Source organism: Haematobia irritans, chromosome 5 (genome assembly GCF_050003625.1).
Source record: "Haematobia irritans isolate KBUSLIRL chromosome 5, ASM5000362v1, whole genome shotgun sequence".
Lineage (NCBI taxonomy): Eukaryota > Metazoa > Arthropoda > Insecta > Diptera > Muscidae > Haematobia > Haematobia irritans.
This window is the reverse complement of record NC_134401.1, coordinates 74,091,212-74,111,318: the sequence shown is the minus strand read 5'-3', so window position 1 is coordinate 74,111,318 and position 20,107 is coordinate 74,091,212. Positions and strand designations below refer to the sequence as shown.

The 20,107-nt window shown below is 31.2% G+C and overlaps 2 protein-coding genes across 2 annotated transcripts; one reads left to right on the top strand and one right to left on the bottom strand.

The window, feature by feature from the left end:
* Positions 1–8,674: 8,674 nt before the first annotated feature.
* Positions 8,675–9,295, bottom strand: LOC142239854 (uncharacterized). Its single transcript, XM_075311610.1, has 2 exons — positions 9,284–9,295; positions 8,675–9,181 (listed from the first exon to the last, which is right to left on the bottom strand). The coding sequence occupies exons 1-2, from the start codon at positions 9,293–9,295 to the stop codon at positions 8,675–8,677; spliced, it is 519 nt and encodes a 172-aa protein (XP_075167725.1).
* Positions 9,296–9,589: 294 nt separating this feature from the next.
* On the top strand, positions 9,590–10,438 carry LOC142239853 (uncharacterized). Its single transcript, XM_075311609.1, has 2 exons — positions 9,590–9,703; positions 9,932–10,438. The coding sequence occupies exons 1-2, from the start codon at positions 9,590–9,592 to the stop codon at positions 10,436–10,438; spliced, it is 621 nt and encodes a 206-aa protein (XP_075167724.1).
* The last annotated feature ends 9,669 nt before the right edge of the window (positions 10,439–20,107 follow it).

Here is a 20,107-nt window from a genome sequence, read left to right as displayed (position 1 = left end):
AATGTCGAAATTCGAAAATGGCGATTCTGGCAAAAATTTTGTTGAAAAATGTTTTTTCCAAATATCTCGGCTATTTGATAAAATTAAAAAAAAAAACAAATTGCAGCACAAATCGGTACAAACCTAGCACAATCCAGCACAACTTTCAAATTTTCGAAATTCGAAAATGGCAATTCTACTTTCTTGGACATTAAGATGACTTTTGTTTATTTATCTACTCACAGGTTAAAGCGCCCTTTCTCTTTGTTTACAAAGACGAAACAACAACAAAACTAAAATCACTTGCTTTGGTTTCAATGTTTCTCAATTTTATAAAACAGCAAAAAATGCAGCTTTCAGCACAAAGTACCTCGAAATGAATATTACGACTAGATTGCAAAAGCTTTAATTCACAATTTGTCATAGTTTTTAGTACCAACTAAGCGGTGTATACACAAAGAATTTTAATTTTATTTTGAGTATCTTAAAAACACGTCCACACAATGTAACAACTTTAAATTTTGGAGTATATTCTAAAGATCTGAAACTTCGAATAGCAAAAAAATTACCTAATCACCGTTTACCTAATCAATTACCAGCCACCGTGGTGCAATGGTTAGCATGCCCGCCTTGCATACACAAGGTCGTGGGTTCGATTCCTGCTACGACCGAACACCAAAAAGTTTTTCAGCGGTGGATTATCCCACCTCAGTAATGCTGGTGACATTTCGGAGGGTTTCAAAGCTTCTCTAAGTGGTTTCACTGGAATGTGGAACGCCGTTCGGACTCGGCTATAAAAAGGAGGTCCCTTGTCATTGAGCTTAACATGGAATCGGGCAGCACTCAGTGATAAGAGAGAAGTTCACCACTGTGGTATCACAATGGACTGAATAGTCTAAGTGAGCCTGATACATTGGGCTGCCACATAACCTAACCTAACCTAATCACTTTAGTGTTTTTCAGGCTGAAATATTAGAAATAAGAGAGGTGGCGAATTGGCTGAGAAGTAATGTTCCAAAAAATGTTGGCATTAATATATACTCAGACAGTCAAGCAATAAAATCCTCGGACTCTGTGTTCCTTAACTCGAAAACGGCCATCGACTGCCGCAAATCTCTCAACGAGCAGTGCAATATTCACCTAATATGGGTGCCTGGCCATAGGTACATACCGAGGAACTGCGAAGCAGATGAGTTAGCAAGGCTAGGAACTACCTTTCATATTCCAGGGGAACTAGAATCAGTTGGTATGTCTCTGGCAACCTGCAAGCTCTTACTGCGTGAAAAGGCTGTCATGATTGCAAATGTTCGATGGGAGAATTGTAAGGGTTGTAACGACACCAAGCAAATATGGCCCCATTTAAACTTAAACCGCACACTAGATATGCTAGTGTTCTCGAGACGTCAGATATCACTCCTGATATCTGCTATAACGGGTCGTTGCCTGATAGGCGATTTTGCAAAAACTATTGGTACGAAGATGACTATTGTATGAGCTGTCATGATGCGGTGGAAAACGAATCAATTAAACACCTCTTGTGTGAGTGTCCTGCATTTTGTGTAAGGCGTACGCGAATTTTAGTCTGTTAATGTTTTTGGAACAATCTGGTTGGTTCAACAAAATAAAATAATAGCGAAGGTTCAGTGGTTAAAACTAGAAGTGCCCATATGTAATAGGTACTTTTATCACAGTGGACTGAAAAGTCTAAGTGAGCCTGAAACTTAATCGGGCTGCCACTTTAACCTAACCTAACCTATTTGCCCTGGGGATAATTTCTTAAAAATTTAAATAAGTTAATTTTAGCAACAGGGTAATAACACTAGTTTGCACTGAAAATGTATATTTTATTAGAGGTGACTTTTCTTATATGTATATTTGGATCTGCTGAATTCGAAAATGAAGGTTAATTTTTTTTTTTTACTTTTAATCATGTTGAAGTCATTTAAAAAGCGTCTGGCCAAAATTTCGGGTCGCCACGCCCATTCGTTTAGGCTGTAGAGAATGTTGCCTGTGGGCAACTTTAGGCAATTGTGACTACAAAATAGTTTGTTTTGGAAAGATAGACGTGTTACGTTTTATTGGATTTTTTTAAGTTTTTTGTTATTTTACAGTAAATATACACTTAGGTGCGCGCGTGAGTGGAATTTCACTCACGCTCAAACACATTCACGAAGAAATATTTGTACTCACGCACGCCATGTGGGTAGGAATTCACCCTCACGTCAATTCACGAAATTAAAAGTTATACTCGCGCACGCTCACACATGAACAACGTTTATGCCTCACGCTTTCGCACGATTCACGACAATTTTCGTACTTCACGACAAACCTCGTGATTCACGAATATTTTCGGAACACGACAATTTTCGTGGCTCAATAAAATTCTCGTAATTCACGAAATTTCTCGTGACTCACCCTATTGAAATCTTAACCGTGATGAATGGTGATTAAAATCGGTGAGCTTGAAATTAATCGTGAACGTGAATTTGTTCGTGATTGTGACTTTTTGTGTCTCTGTTTTACCGTGAGTGTGAATTTTATCGTGAACATGAATTTTATCGTTAACGTGAATTTTATCTTGATCGTGAGTGAGTTGGATCATGATCGTGAGTTGGATCGTGAATGTGAATTTTTATCGGGAGCGTGATTTCGGAGAAATTTTACTCACTCACAATCATTAACACAATTTGATTTTTACTTACGCTCACGCGCCACAAATTTTTGTTTAGTCCCGTTCACGCACATTCACGAGATTTCCTTTAAATTTCATTCACGGTTTCGCGTGACTCACGAAAATGTTTTTTTTTTTTTTTTGTTTTGAACCCATGTCAATTTAACTGGCGGTGTAAAAAAAAAACAAAGTATTGTAAAGCGCCAATATTCGTGCAAATCCACTAGTATGTTGCCAAGAAGGTCGATATCTGTGGATTCCTCCCTTTTTACGATTCCTTCCAAATTCCTCCTGCACTTCAGATATGCTTTCCACATCATCGCCGCATTTCTCGTCACTGGGACATCCCAATCGAAGTTCAAAATTTGTTAGAAATCATTGTTTTCAAACCTTTTTTCTCTGTAATGTAATTTTACTACCACAATTGCCCACAGGCAACTTTTCAATTTTAAAAATTTCTCATCTGTTGTGTTTTTGCAATTCTAAGATTTGACTTCCAGAAATATTTTATTCGACATGTACTACAACAGATTTAATAAAAACTTTCAAAATTTTATTTGATTTTTTTTGAAAAAAAGTCACATGTATAAAAACCTCTTTTTAAATTCGCAAATATTTTTTTCTTGAGGCACGTGCGTATTAATGAAAAAATTTTTGCTAATTGACAACCAAATTAACTGATTTTTCATTCAACTTGAAGAAAGCACTTGTAGCTTTCGATACCGTTACTGTTTTATGAACAAAAACAACGCTGACAGCGAGTCTCAAAACACAAAAAGTTGCCCACAGGCAACTTTAGGGTCGAAAGGGTTAAACATTTTTTTATGGAACAGTTTTTGAGATATCCCGTTATTTTTAGGTTTTCGGACTTTTTTTCAAACAATTTAACATATACCACGAAGTAGAAATGTCCGATTATATCGTTGTTGGTACTTGAATGCAAGGTATTGAGATGACGAAGAAACGTGTATAATTGGATCTGTGGTTCAAAATATATCGATGAAAATTGGGCGCACGTTCAAAAAACTCGTGACAAAAAACACATTTTTGTGTGGCCGAGTGGCATTTTTGTGTGAGTGAGTGGCTCATATTTGCATGATTTGACATCGGATTTGTTTACTCAATTGCTTATAACTTTCATTTTTCGGTCGTTTTTCTTCTAGTTGGTCTTATTTCTTACGTTGAAGTATCATCTTTACAAACACGAAGAGATTCAAAGGATTATACTTTTCCGGCACCACAGAGTCATGTTTTTGAAACTTCACCCTATTTTCATCAATATATTTTGAACCACTTAACTTATCACATATCCAATTATACACGTTTGCACGTCATCTCAATACCTTGTATTCAAGTACCAGCAATAACGGGATATCTAAGAAACTGTTCCATAAAAAAAATAAAAATCTAATATTCAAATTCAGCAGATCAAAATATATAAGATAAGTCACTTTTCATCAAATGTACATTAAAAAATTTTATTTTGTAAGCTAGTGTAATTGACATTTTTCCGTGTATAAGCAATGAGCGATGGAAGTCGTGCAGGGATTGCGAAAATGCCAAAAAGAAGAGTTTTGTCTACACTAAAAAAATATTGTCGTGAGGTCAAAGATTTTATGTCTTTAAAATACGAATGCAAATTTTGCTTGGCATAGAACGCGCATTTCTCTAATATAAAGTTGTTTTCCTTGTCCAAAATTCCGTAAACTTTTCAATGAAATCGTATTGTCCTTATAATTAAGTAATTTCACTTAAAAATGGGTCTCATAACATGAAAGAAAAAATGTTTGGGCTAAGGTCAACTTGACTTTAATAATTCAGAAAACAAAACTTTAAATTTAACCAATTTGTCTTTAAATTTGTTGTCTTTTTGCATCGTGAGTACAAAGCAAAAAATCGTTCAAATGTAGGACATGTTTTTCTACACTTTATTTTAAAGGCGTTTTTTACTTGATACATAGCATAATTTCTAATGGAAGCCGAGTCTTAATTTGGAAAATAAAGTTGTCGTTAACTCGTTTTTAAAGGACTTTAATAGCATATGAAGAAAAAAAGCTGAAAAAGCGAAAAATTAAATTTACTTCCTAGAAGCAAGTACACAAAACCCAAATTTAAAAGAGAATTGTGTCTTAAAAGTATCCTTACTTGTATTCTCCGCTTCTTTGGCTCTGAATCAATACCAAAATTTTTAAAGTAAAGACAAAATCTTTGGAACCAGGCATGCTTTTTTTTCAGTGTAAGAGAAGAGTTTGTAAACTGTGAGAAAGAAAGTTTTGTATACTACAATTGGGTTTGTATGCATCCTATGTACTTTTCTATTGATTAGAGTTATGGGACGACACAGAAAAAAAGTGTCTCGTAGATTAAAGAAGATTTTTACAATAATTTATTACAAGAATTTTCCAGAATTTTAGTTCATTTTTCGTATCTTCAACGAAAATTAAATACTCGAAAGGAAATTTTACAAATTCTAAGTAGCAATCGTTTAGTTCATGGCCTACAAAATACGATGGAAATTTCCTTAAAAAATTTCTTAACTGGTAGTTAAAGTTCGTTTGTCATGCTATAAAACTACTTGTGAAATGTAAAGTACTTTCTAAATAATAAGTGCAATTTACTATAAAATTTTTTTATGAGAAATTTTTTTATGAGAAAATATTTTTTTACGAAAAATGAACTTGAAAGTGGATAGCAATTTCTTACTGACAATTCCTATAGTTAATAATTGTTGGTAAAAAATTACCCAATGAAATATTTTTAGTTCACATGTAATTAAATTTATAGACATTTTCGTCAAAAATGGTAGATAACATTTCATGAAGTTTTTGCAAATTTTAAGTTAAACTTTTCTTCGTTCAGAAACTGGTGTGCCTTTACGAATATTATTCTTGGAGTAAATTGTCAGCAGATGCGATGAACTAATGTATAGTACAGAGATCTTTATCGGCATAGTGGAATGTGATTAATGTAAAGATGTTGTTACTTGAGTTTTGTTGTGTATACATGAGCGTGGGGTTGTTTTTATTTTTGTTCATTTAGTGATTTGTGTGTGTGTGTGTTATTCGCGGATGGTTTATTTGGCTGGATGAGGTGTTGTTTTCAATAAAGGCACATGTGTTTTTGTTGTTGTTGGAATGTTTTGGCTTTGCTTGGTTTTGTTTGGCATGCTTCAGTTGTATAGTTGGCGTTGGCGTGGGCTGTTGCATTTTTTAAAAAGGTATGCAACAAGGGAATATAAAGGCATGTAATATTTTGGATTTTTGAGACATATATTGGTGTTTGTTTATTAAACCTTTTAAATGAAAATTATTAATATTTTATCGGTAGTTTAGAAAAAAGTTATTAAGAATATTTGGGAAAATATGTTGAAATTGAAAGTGTATTGAAATTTTTATTATTCTATGTAAAAAATTAATATTCAATTCCAGGTGAATTTGGAAAATTTTTGTTATATTTCAGCGTATAGTTTATTCATAAATTGGTAAGTGTTTTTTTAATATGACTTTCTTTTAAAAAGAATATTTTGTATGTATATTATTATTTGTTAATTACTTTTTTTTGGAAACCAGTTTAATGTTTTTCTTTGTTGTAAAAACAATATTTAATTTCAGGGCAACTCCAGATGGATTCGAACAAATTTAAAAAATAGAGAATTCGAGTTTTCTTTTAAAAATTGGCTTTATTTCAACTAGAATATTTACGTTTGTGTGACCTTTTTATAATCAAAATTACAGGTTTTTAATACCTTATTTTAGTATTACTTTAATCAATTTTTTTTGGAAACCAATATAATATTTTTAATGTAAAAACAAATATTTAATTTCAGAATAACCCCTTAAAAATTGGGACAAATTTTTAGTACTCCTTTGCCTGTAATTTAATAGTGAATTGGTAAGGATTCTTTAACGTTCTTTTAACCCTGGACAGTCATCCTTATTTTTTGTACATTAACGTCATCCTTCGTCATTTTGACTACGGCTGATTTCAAGACGCTATAATTTTCATCGTGTGCGAAAAAGTGAACCAAACTTGAATTTATTTTCTTATTCAATTTGGTTTTAAGTAGTATAAAACAAAAAATCATAAAACGGTCGAATTAGTATAACTTAAATTTACCATTTCCCAATAGACTAAAATGCATTTTAAATCGAAACTGAAATTACATGTCGTCATTTTGACGAATGATGACTGTCTAGCGTTCTCAAGAATATTTGGTTTTTTATGCATATTATTATTTTTTTCATTAGATTTTTTGAAAACCTATTATATAATTTAAATTTTTAAAATAAATATTTAATTTCAGAGTAACCCAAATAAATTTGGACAACTTTTTATATTTGCCCTCAGCGTACAATTTAATAGAGAATTGGTAAGTTTTATATTAAAACTTTGGCTTTCTTTCAACTAGAATATTTATTTTATTATATCCTTCACATCGATAACAACACAGTTTTATGAGTTTATTTAGAATACTTCACTATTTCTCTAATTGTTTCAGGTACACATTTTATGAGATACGTTTTCCAAAGAAAAGTTGAATTTCTTACACCATTTGATAAAATGCCACCATATATGGTAAGTTACAAGCTAAAATGAAGAATCCAATAGAAAATAATTAATCAAGCTTGATATCGTTTTTTGTGTGTATTGGTTTCTTTATTTTTCAATATTTCGCAATTACATTGAATTGCTTCATCAGGAGTCGATCTACAATAAAAGTGGTTTGATAATTGTTAATCATGACATGTAATATTCTTTCTCAAAATTGTTTTTCAAATTGCAAATAATTTTAGTGGTTTATGCTAATCACAACTATTGGTTTTAGTTTACCAATTTTTATAAATAATTAAAGATTTTAACAATTGTATATTAACAAGTATCAGGAGTACAGGAAAAAACAAAAGGAATTACATTATACACTTACGTACGCAAAACATTCAAGTGTAACACAACAACAACACATAAAGCTTAAAACTAGAGTAGTATCACTACGTTCGTCTATTACTTTTATTGCACTGATTTCCTTCTTGCTTTCTCTGATGCTGAGTACTTGCGTATCTAGTTGTCTTGTCTATGATGTGTCTGTATATGTGAGCAATGTTATCTGTATCTGATTTGTAGTTCATTCTCTTCTCTGTGGGTACATTGTTAATGTACAACATTTCTAATGTTAATCTGTTGCTGTTGCTACTCTCTCTCTCCAATACTCTCACATCGTCAAAGTCCGGGTGATGTTTCGTTGTCGCACAGTGTGTTGCAAGCGCTGTTTTTTGGAGTTTGTTACTATTGCGAAGTTTTATGTCTGATTTGTGTCCCGACAGTCTTGTTTTTAATTTATAATTCGTAGTTCCAATATATAATTTGTCACATGGTTCTTTGTTGTCTCCATTGCATGTTATTTGATAAATAATATTAGATGTTTCCATAATAGGTGTCTTGTCTTTAGTTTTTGTGAAAATGTTTTTTGGTGTATTGTAATTTTTATGGGCAATATTAACTTTATTTTTGTCTACTATGTTAGAGTTTGTAATCCTTTCCGAAATTCCTTTTACATAGGATAAGGATCTGTAAATTTTGGGTTCTTTCTCTATATTTTCTTTGTCCCATTAGGGTTTATAAGATGAAATTTATCCTTTTATTAGTTTTGGTGGAAAATTATTTTCCTGAAGTATATTTTGCAGCATTTTTCTGTTGTTTTTATGGAATTTATTATCGCTTATTGTCAGTACTCTGTTTACTAAGTTTTTGGCAGTATTTATTAGCATGGACCTTGGATGATTGGAATAGAAGTTCATTATTCTTCCTGATGCTGTATCTTTCTGATACCAGTCTGTGATAAGTTTTCCATTTTCTTCTATTAGTAGTATGTCCGTTTCTATTTCCATCGTAAAACTTATGTTTTATGAAATTCATTAAGGCATTTTAATGTGTTATCTATTTCGTCCTCTTTTAATATCGCAAATAGGTCGTCAACGTACTTAGTCATAATTTTGGGGTTTTCTTTTAACTTGTCCATAGATGTGTCTAACAATTTTCCATTAAAATGTCTGCTATGACCGGAGATGCTGGTGATCCCATGGGTAAGCCTTTTTTCTGCCTGTATATTTTTCCGTCGTATTTAAAATGTCGATTGTCCACTATACAGAAACGTAGTATTTTCATAAACAGATGCTTTGTCATATTCGTGTGCACAGTTATTTCATTCCATCTTTCTTCTATTATTTGAAGTGCTGCGTCAACTGGTACACTTGGGAAAAGCGATACTACGTCAAACGAAATTAATTTCTCATCCTGTTGGATCGTCAAGTGTTTTATCCTATCTCTCAATTGCACTGAATCCCGAACATTATATCTAGACTTAACTGTCAAGCATTTCAGAATATCTGCCACACATTTACACATCTCCGAGGACGGGTATTTAACCGAAGAGCATATTGGTCTCAATGGGTATCCTTCTTTATGGATTTTTGGTAGTCCGTGCAGCCTTGGTGCTATCACATTATCTGCCTTAAGGTTCTTCTTTTCCGTTTCCTATATGATATTTTTGAAAAGTTCTTCAACTAACTCATTTCTCTTTTGTAGGGCTTGTGTGGGGTCTTTATTTATTCTTTGATATGTCATCATATCTCCTACAATTTTTAACATCCTCTCTTTATATTCTTACTTCTCCATGGCCACTGTAACGTTTCCCTTGTCTGCGTTTAGTATGTAAATATTCTTGTTGGCATTTAAAATTTTTTTTTTTATTTCGTTCAACAAACTTTTAGAAAAACAACGGACTGAACTAAACATACGGGTTATTGAAAAATGGTTTGTTAACAAAACCAAAACGGAATTTCCATACGATATAAAATGGCTTCTATCTCTAGGACAAAACGGTCTCACAGAACAAAATTCCCGTCGTTCAAATATATCGCTGATGGAGAAAATTTAATCCAGATGAACAATGACAAGGAAGAGCAAGAAAAAGCTAGGACAAAGTTCGCAACATCGGTAGAGAACCACATTAACAAATTGTCCCATAGTGGAAGAGAAAAATATATTATAAACACAGTGGAACGAAATAAAAAAAAAATTTTAAATGCCAACAAGAATATTTACATACTAAACGCAGACAAGGGAAACGTTACAGTGGCCATGGAGAAGTAAGAATATAAAGAGAGGATGTTAAAAATTGTAGGAGATATGATGACATATCAAAGAATAAATAAAGACCCCACACAAGCCCTACAAAAGAGAAATAATGAGTTAGTTGAAGAACTTTTCAAAAATATCATATAGGAAACGGAAAAGAAGAACCTTAAGGCAGATAATGTGATAGCACCAAGGCTGCACGGACTACCAAAAATCCATAAAGAAGGATACCCATTGAGACCAATATGCTCTTCGGTTAAATCCCCGTCCTCGGAGATGTGTAAATATGTGGCAGATATTCTGAAATGCTTGACAGTTAAGTCTAGATATAATGTTCGGGATTCAGTGCAATTTAGAGATAGGATAAAACACTTGACGATCCAACAGGATGAGAAATTAATTTCGTTTGACGTAGTATCGCTTTTCCCAAGTGTACCAGTTGACGCAGCACTTCTAATAATAGAAGAAAGATGGAATGAAATAACTGTGCACACGAATATGACAAAGCATCTGTTTATGAAAATACTACGTTTCTGTATAGTGGACAATCGATATTTTAAATACGACGGAAAAATATACAGGCAGAAACAAGGCTTACCCATGGGATCACCAGCATCTCCGGTCATAGCAGACATTTTAATGGAAAATTGTTAAAAAAAAAGTTAAAAGAAAAACCCAAAATTATGACTAAGTACGTTACGACCTATTTGCGATATTAAAAGAGGACGAAATAGATAACACATTAAAATGCCCTAATGAATTTCATAAAACATAAGTTTTACGATGGAAATAGAAACGGACATACTACTAATAAAAGAAAATGGAAAACTTATCACAGACTGGTATCAGAAAGATACAGCATCAGGAAGAATAATGAACTTCTATTCCAATCATCCAAGGTCCATGCTAATAAATACGGCCAAAAACTTAGTAAACAGAGTACTGACAATAAGCGATAATAAATTCCATAAAAACAACAGAAAAAAGCTGCAAAATATACTTCAGGAAAATAATTTTCCACCAAAACTAATAAAAGGATAAATTTCATCTTATAAACCCTACTGGGACAAAGAAAATATAGAGAAAGAACCCAAAATTTACAGATCCTTATCCTATGTAAAAGGAATTTCGGAAAGGATTACAAACTCTAACATAGTAGACAAAAATAAAGTTAATATTGCCCATAAAAATTACAATACACTAAAAAACATTTTCACAAAAACTAAAGACAAGACACCTATTATGGAAACATCTAATATTATTTATCAAATAACATGCAATGGAGACAACAAAGAACCATGTGACAAATTATATATTGGAACTACGAATTATAAATTAAAAACAAGACTGTCGGGACACAAATCAGACATAAAACTTCGCAATAGTAACAAACTCCAAAAAAACAGCGCTTGCAACACACTGTGCGACAACGAAACATCACCCGGACTTTGACGATGTGAGAGTATTGGAGAGAGAGAGTAGCAACAGCAACAGATTAACATTAGAAATGTTGTACATTAACAATGTACCCACAGAGAAGAGAATGAACTACAAATCAGATACAGATAACATTGCTCACATATACAGACACATCATAGACAAGACAACTAGATACGCAAGTACTCAGCATCAGAGAAAGCAAGAAGGAAATCAGTGCAATAAAAGTAATAGACGAACGTAGTGATACTACTCTAGTTTTAAGCTTTATGTGTTGTTGTTGTGTTACACTTGAATGTTTTGCGTACGTAAGTGTATAATGTAATTCCTTTTGTTTTTTCCTGTACTCCTGATACTTGTTAATATACAATTGTTAAAATCTTTAATTATTTATAAAAATTGGTAAACTAAAACCAATAGTTGTGATTACACAGAAAAAATAGTGTCTCGTAAATTTAAGAAGATTTTTACAATAATTTATTACAAGAATTTTCCAGAATTTTAGTTCATTTTTCGTATCTTCAACGAAAATTAACTACTCGAAAGGAAATTTTACAAATTCTAAGTAGCAATCGTTTAGTTCATGGCCTACAAAATACGATGGCAATTTCCTTAAAAAATTTCTTAACTGGTAGTTAAAAATTCGTTTGTCATGCTATAAAACTACTTGTGAAATGTAAAGTATTTTCTAAATAATAAGTGCAATTTACCATAAGATTTTTTTGTATGAGAAAATATTTTTTTACGAAAAATGAACTTGAAAGTGGATAGCAATTTCTTACTGATAATTCCTATGGTTAATAATTGTTGGTAAAAAATTTCCCAATGAAATATTTTTAGTTCACATGTAATTAAATTTATAGACATTTTCGTCAAAAATGGGTAGATATCATTTCATGAAGTTTTTGCTAATTTTAAGTTAAACGTTTCATCGTTCTTATACTGATATGCATTTAAGAGTATTGTTTTTAGAGTAAATTGTGGACAGATGCGATGAACTAATGCATAGTACAGAGATCTTTCTCGTCAAAGTGGAATATGTTTAATGTAAAGATGATGTTACTTTAATTTTTTTTTTTTGAGAGTGAGAGCATGCAATGCAATAATGAGAAATGGTAGCGAGTGATGGGGATGTTGTGTATATCTGAGCGTGGGGTTGTTTTTGTTCTTTCAGTGGTTTGTGTGTGTGTTTATTATTGGCGATTGGTTTATTTGTCTGGATGAGGTGTTGTTTTCAATGAAGGCACATGTGTTTTTGTTGTTGTAGGAATGTTTTGGTTTTGCTTGGTTTTGTTTGGCATGCTTCAGTTATATAGTTGGCGTTGGCGTGGGCTGTTGCATCTTTTTAGCAAGTATGTAACAAGGGAATACAAAGGTATGGAATATTTTGGTTTTTTTAGACATATATTGGTGTTTGTTTATTAAAACTTTGAAATGAAAGTTATTAATATTTTAGCGATGAGATGTACGATGGCGAAGTGATGATCGGTAGCTTAGAAAAAAAGTTTAAGAATGTTCAATATTTAGGACAAAATGCTGAAATGGAAAGTATATTGAAATTGTGTTATCTAATTTAATTTTTATTATTCAATGTAAAAAATAAATATTCAATTTCAGAGTAATTCCAGATGAATTTGGAAAATTGTTTGGTACACTTCAGCGTATAGTTTAATGATAAATAGGTAAGAGTTCTTTTTCAATGTGGTTTTCTTTTAAAAAATAATATTCTTTATGTATATTATTATTATTTGCTAATTATTATTATTATTAATTTTTTAACAAGTTTCTTTGTTGTAAAAAATATCTAAGTTAAGAGCAACCCAAGATGGATTCGGGCAAATTTTTATATTTCTCCTCAGCGTATAATTTAATAGAGAAGTGGTAAGTTTTCTTTTAAAAATTGGCTTTCTTTTCACTATAATATTTAAATTTTTATGACCTTTTTATTATCAAAATTACATGTTTTTAATACCTTATTTTAAAATTACAATAATCAAATATTTTTGGAAAATTTTTGTTACACCTCATCATATACATAGTTTAATCATAAATTGGTAAGTATTCTTTTTAAATTGTGGTTTTCTTTTAAAAACGATATTTTTTATTTATATCATTATTTGCTAATTATTATTATTATTTTTTTGAAACTAGTTTAATGTTTTTCTTTGTTGTAAAAAAAAATATTTAATTTCAGAGCAACCCCAAGATGGATTCGGGCATATTTTTATATTCCTCCTCAGCGTATAATTTAATAGAGAAGTTGTAAGTTTTCTTTTAAAAATTGGCTTTCTTTTCAATAGAATGTTTAAATTTTTATGACCTTTTTATTATCAAAATTACATGTTTTTAATACCTTATTTTAGTATTACAATAATCAAATATTTTTGGAAACAAATTTAATATTTTTATTGTAAAAAACAAATATTTAATTTCAGAATAACAATTTGGAAACATTTTTATGGATTGGTAAGCTTTCTTTAACATTCTTTTAACAAGAATATTTAGTTTTTTTTATGCATATTATTTCTTTAATTAGATTTTTTGGAAACCATTTTAATGTTTTCTATTTAATGTAAAAAAAAAATTATTTACAGTGTATCCCCAAATGAATTTCGATAACTTTTTAACCTCAGCGTACAATTTAATAGAGAATTGGTAAGTTTTATATTAAAACTCTGGCTTTCTTTTGACAAGAATATTTATTGTATTATGTCCTTCACATCGATAACAACACAGTTTTATCAGTTAATATATTACTTAATTCATTATTTCTCTAATTGTTTCAGGTACAAACTTTATGAGGTACGTTTATCTAAGAAAAGTTGAATTCCTTACATCATTTAATAAAATGCCCCCAAATATGGTAAGTTACAAGCTAATTTAAAGAGATTAAAAATTATATTTTATTACATGTTAATTTTTAACAATTTTCATTATTCCTTCCATTTTTTTCAGCAAGATATGTGAATATACTAACGATGAATAAAAAACTAAGGAAAAGTCAAAATGTCCAAATAGCGAGTTAAAATAAACTACTTTCTTGTTCCACGTGGTCATAATTTTTATTCACAAAAACATTGTATTAAGAACTCTCATCATAAGTTTTTATAATAAAGTAATTTTGCTTAAAGTAAGTTGAATTTTAATGTATGAAAATTTTCATAATAGTAAAACGGGTTGTTGTTCCTTTAATTATTTAATTTCTCTGTACTGTGGAATGATTGATTTAAAAATAGTTTAGTCGTCGACATTTTAAGGAGACTGTTAACCACTTTTTATTATCGGGTTTCCCAAAAAATAAACAGGTAAACCAAAATAATACTGACTTTTTAACTTGGTAGGGGTATATAAATCTTATGGTGTTGTAAAAATGAACTAAAATACAATGTTATAGATTAACTAAAATTTAAGAGAATTATAAACTAGACAAGTTGAAAAAAATCTTAAGGGCTAAATCATGGTCAATATTACTACAGTTTAGTTCATTTTGCAATGGAAAAGGGTTCACTGTTTTTTCAGTGTAGCATAAACCACTAAAATTATTTGCAATTTGAAAAACAATTTTGAGAAAGAATATTACATGTCATGATTAACAATTATCAAACCACTTTTATTGTAGATCGACTCCTGATGAAGCAATTCAATGTAATTGCGAAATATTGAAAAATAAAGAAACCAATACACACAAAAAACGATCTCAAGCTTGATTAATTATTTTCTATTGGATAAAAGAAAGATCAAAGAAAATCAAAATTTCTAATAAAATGAAGAATTAAAAATTATATTTCATTACATGGTGTTAATTTTTAACAATTTTCATTATTGTTTCCATTTTTTTCCAGCAAGATATGTGAAAAAATTACCTACAATGAATAAAAAAAGGATAAGTCAAAATGTCCAAACAGCGGTCATAATTTTAATTCACAAAAAAACATTGTATTAAGAACTTTCATCATAAGTTTTTATAATAAAGTACTTTTGCTTAAAGAAAGTTTAATTTTAATGTATGAAAATTTTCATAATAGTAAAAAGGTTTGTTGTTCCTTTAATTATTTAATTTCTCTGCACTGTGGAATGATTGATTTAAAAATAGTTTAGTCGTCGACATTTTAAAGATACTGTTGACCAATTTTTATTATGAACTAAACTACAATATTATAGATGAAATAAAATTTAAGAGAATTATAAACTAGACAAGTTGAAAAAAATTTTAAGGGCTAAATCATGGTCAATATTACTACAGTTTAGTTAATTTTGCAATGGAAACGGGTTCACTGTTTTTTTCAGTGTACCACAAAATTATACCACAAATATACAGTATGTGATTGCAATCGGCACCATACACAAAGAATATAAACATTGGGACTCTATACCCACGCTTTTAACACTCAGTGGGAATTGCTCATGGCACAAAAATATAAACAATTAAAACAGTGACGTTTGCTTAAAAATAGATCTCGTGTGGAAATATTAGGGTCTAACGAGTAAAAGCGATCACTTGATACTGACACTCCAAACCTACGAGGGTCACCAGCGGTGTGACAGTTGTGCGACTTTAGTCGCATTTTGCAACCTTTCTGACGCCATGCGACTTTTTTTTCGCACAAAAGGGAATTTTTATAAATGGGAAATCATCGCCGTGTATCTTACGCCTTGAGCCTTGGTTTCAACCACAATTTCGACCAAACAACAAAGTGTGTTTCAGCGGTGTATGCTGAGTGTTTAAAAGCTGCTATGTGAAACGCTGTGTGTACTAGAGATGTGCACGTGACACGAAATTGTCGTGAATTACGAAAAATTTCGTGAGTCGTGACGAATTTCAGATAAATACGATCACGAAGAAAATACCGCCCACGGACATAAAACCCTTAAGAGATGAATTCATTTACAATTTTAGTAACACCTGGGATGTTAAGAGTTTAATAACGCTCTCGATTTTAATCATGCTCACGTTTTCAAACACGCCCCTAAGGTAAAATAGCCATCAAATTATTCGTGAGTCATGGTATTTTTCGTGAGTCCTAACAAACAATATAGTGCGTCAGTAAGATTTTTCCATCATGAGTGTGCGTGAGTAAAATATTACTCACGTGCACACCTCTACTTTGAACTCGGCTATAAAAAGGAGTTCACTTGTCATTGAGCTACCCATAGAAGCATTCATTAATAAGAGAGAAGTAAATCACGTATGTTATAGTATCACAATGGACACCTAACCTACGCGGTGTTCTGATTTGTTCAGTCGTTGCTTTATTCCATATAATTTCAACCACTAGATCCGTTCTTGTACCAAATAATTTTTGATAATTATCACAAAGTCGTTCGTTTGGTCCAAAAGCCAGCAAAAGGGAGACGGAGAAGGAGAGATCACATGTGACATTTGAGAAGTTGCAAATTTTTGTTAGGGATTTTTTTTGCCAGTATTGCTTTGTATTTGTTGTTCGTGTTGATGAAATTTGGTACAGAGTATTTTCTAGGCACAAGGATGAACGCTATTGAATTTGGAAGAAATCGGATCAAGTTTAGATATAGCTCCCATGTATATATGTATCGCCCGATTTCGACAAAAGGGGTCTCGTTGTGCTTTTTTTATTAACCGATCGTCGTCAAATTTGGCACAAAGTAATCTTTAAGTCTGAAAAATGTCATCGGTTCAGATTTATATATAGCTGTGATATATATGTATCGCCCGATTTTCCCAAATATGACCCCAAAAGCCTTATTTATGAACCGATCTTACTCAAACTTTGCTTACTCTAATCTTCTATAGTATTAACTATATGCAAAAAATCGCCAGATTTTCCCGATTTTCAAAGCCTTTTTTGTCACCCATCTTACTCAAAGTTGGCTTATTCTAATCTTCTGTAGTACTAACTATTGTAAAGTGTGTTTATATTTGTTGTGATGAAGTTCAGTTTATTTATATGTGAAATAGTGTATGTTGTTTTTAAATGCCTGCCTAGTTGGTTTGCCGGCGTTTAAGAACGCCACGGTAGAAAAATAGTTTTTAATTTCTTGAAGGCACAGATTCAGTGCCACAGCAAGTTGATCCTTTTAATTAAACTTGATTGATTACTTTATTGAAAAACGTTCATCTTTTATACTTAAATAACTATATTTCTAATTTCTAATTCTGTTTTCAACATTATCCTTAAAAATAAACAACAATCCTTAAAGATAGCATATCATATAAACTTATTACTAAAAAGCTGATCAAAAATCCAATTATACTTAAACAGCTGATTTACATATACAATACCGTTTGCACTACACCCTCACCCTATAAAGAGTAATTTTTGAATATTCATATGAAAAAAATATATGTATTTTTATAAATATTAAATTGTTCAATTCAGTTACAATTCAATTCTTTGTTAAAAAAATCATTTGTTTTATCATCATAATGGAAAAAAGTCTTTACGGAATATATAATATATATAATCACAATTAGGTTGAATTCATTGTTAAATAATTCCATGGTTTTAACATATTATTATGGAATTTATTTATTTTTCCATAGATATTTATAAAACTATTTACCCCTTCTCTATTTACAATTTCATATGGGCCTAGATGCGGTGATTGACTCTTTTTTCTATTTATCTGGCGTAAAAGTACAAAATCGCCTTCTTTCAAAATAAGTGGACTAGAAGTTTGATTACTATGAACTAGAGGTGTGCACGTGACACGAAATTGTCGTGAATCACGAAAAATTTCGAATTTCGGAAAAATACGCTCACGAAAAAATCCCGCCCACAGACAAAAAATGCTTACGAAATTAATTAATTTACAATTTTAGTGACATTTACAATTTTAGGATGTTAAGAGTTTAATAACGCTCTCGATTTTAATCATGCTCATGTTTTCAAACACGTCCCTAAGGTAAATTAGTCATACAATTATTCGTGAGTCACGATATTTTTCGTGAGTCACGACATTTCGTGCGAGAGTGTGCGTGAGTACAAATTTTCTTTTCGTGAGTGTGCGTGAGCGTGAGTCTTACCCAACAATATCGTGCGTGAGTAAGATTTTTCCGGCGTGAGTGTGCGTGAGCATGAGTAAAATAGTTATTACTCACGTGCACACCTCTACTATGAACTCTCCTTATTTTTGACTTCTCTAAATATTCTTTTGACTTAGCAAGAGAATATTTAAGTCTTTGTTTCAATTCATTGGCATAATCATCCATATTATAACATTTTTTAGCTGTTCTTATTTCATCGTTCGGTAAATAAGGTAACTTACCAAAAACTAGCTCATATGGTGAATAATTAATATCAACATGTGGTGTGGTATTAAAAGCAAACGTAAAAAATGGTATCCCATTCATCATCCTTGGTGAAATTTAACAAAAATTAAGAACTCTATGATTTCTCCTTATTGAACCCAATGTCTCATGGTGGTATGGAGCACTAAATACTTTTGCTTTAGTTTCAATAATGTTTTGCGGACTCCTAAATGTCCTCCGTGTGGAGTTTATTCTTTTCTTTTCAAATTTGCTTTTTTGAATTCTTTCATGGCCAAGGATATGAACAATTCATCATTTTTCCTCATCGCTAATTCTTCTATTCGTTGCTGTTGCATCTTTAATATAAATTTCTCCAAAGTCACCTTAGTGTTCAATGGATTATCGCTGTATATCACAGACACATTGCTATTATTTATCTCAAATATTGTTTTCTTTCTCTGCATATTCGGTATAAACTTGAGTTTTCTCATATTTCGTATGTCGGTGGGTGATGTGCATTCCCAAATTAAAAGTTGATCGGGCTTTGAACTTCGTACTTCATCATCATGGGTGGTCATCGTCATGTTTTTGTACATGCAACTCTTTTTGCATGCTTCTAGTAATGGCTAGGACTTGAGCGTCTTGCTCGCTTGAACTTGGAATCATCGCTTTCAAAGTTTCGCTATTTATATAAAAGTTTGTAAAAAATCCGGGTATTGTAGTACAGGTATATATTTTTTAAGTGGAAGCTAAACAATAAAGTTATTATTATGGGAGATATACCTAGATTAAATTCATGATAGGACTAGTTGCAAATGTTTTGAACAGCACTGTATGTATCGCCCAATTTCACGCAGAGAAGTAATATGATCACCTCAAACATGTTTCAAGAGCAAAATGTTATTTTTAGACAATGAACATGAAACATTTTTGTCGCAAATAATAACATTTTGCTCTTGAAACATGTTTGCGGTGATCATATTCCTTTTCCGCGGGTTTGAAAAAATTTCACCTGATAACCCTATTTTTGTCCATAATAACCTTATATATTAACTGATCTCTCGATTATCTAAAATTTTCTCATAATACTCTTATTCATTAACCAATGTTACTCATATCTCAAACAAAGATCGTTGAGTATAAACAGGTACCATAAACAAAGATTTATTTGCCGTTAAAGAAAGATTTTTACCAATAGGAGAAATCTTCGTTGGTCTAAAATTTCATTTCGGAGGAATGAATTATTTTATTTGTGCACATGCAAATCAAGATGATCAAAACAATACAATTGGTATACAAAAGTGATGCGATACAAACTGTATAGCTATGGCTCAAAACGTATTAAAAATATATGAAAATCGGGTGATAATAGCAACTTCAAGAACAGCAGAAGTAATAAAAAATCTGTTAAAAAAAATACCAAAAACGGCGGAATTGTATTTAAAGGAATATGTTTAAGACATTATCGGGCGAAAAAAGCAATTGTTTTACCGTTACTTTTTTTTTAATAATTTATTAAAAAAAAAACAATACATTTTTTAATTTGTACTTTGGATATAATAAAGCTCGAATTTAAACTAATACACTGAAACAAGAGTTTTCTTTTCTGATGAACAAAATTCCAGACAAGCAACGTTTTCATTTGACACTAAAAAATT

What these genes read in the sequence shown, in the direction of transcription:
- LOC142239853 (XM_075311609.1), top strand. Translation starts at nt 9,590, where the DNA reads ATGAACAATGACAAGGAAGAGCAAGAAAAAGCTAGGACAAAGTTCGCA. An exon ending in AAAAATATATTATAAACACA is followed by an intron (nt 9,704 to 9,931) that starts GTGGAACGAAAT and finishes AATATCATATAG; the next exon opens with GAAACGGAAAAGAAGAACCT.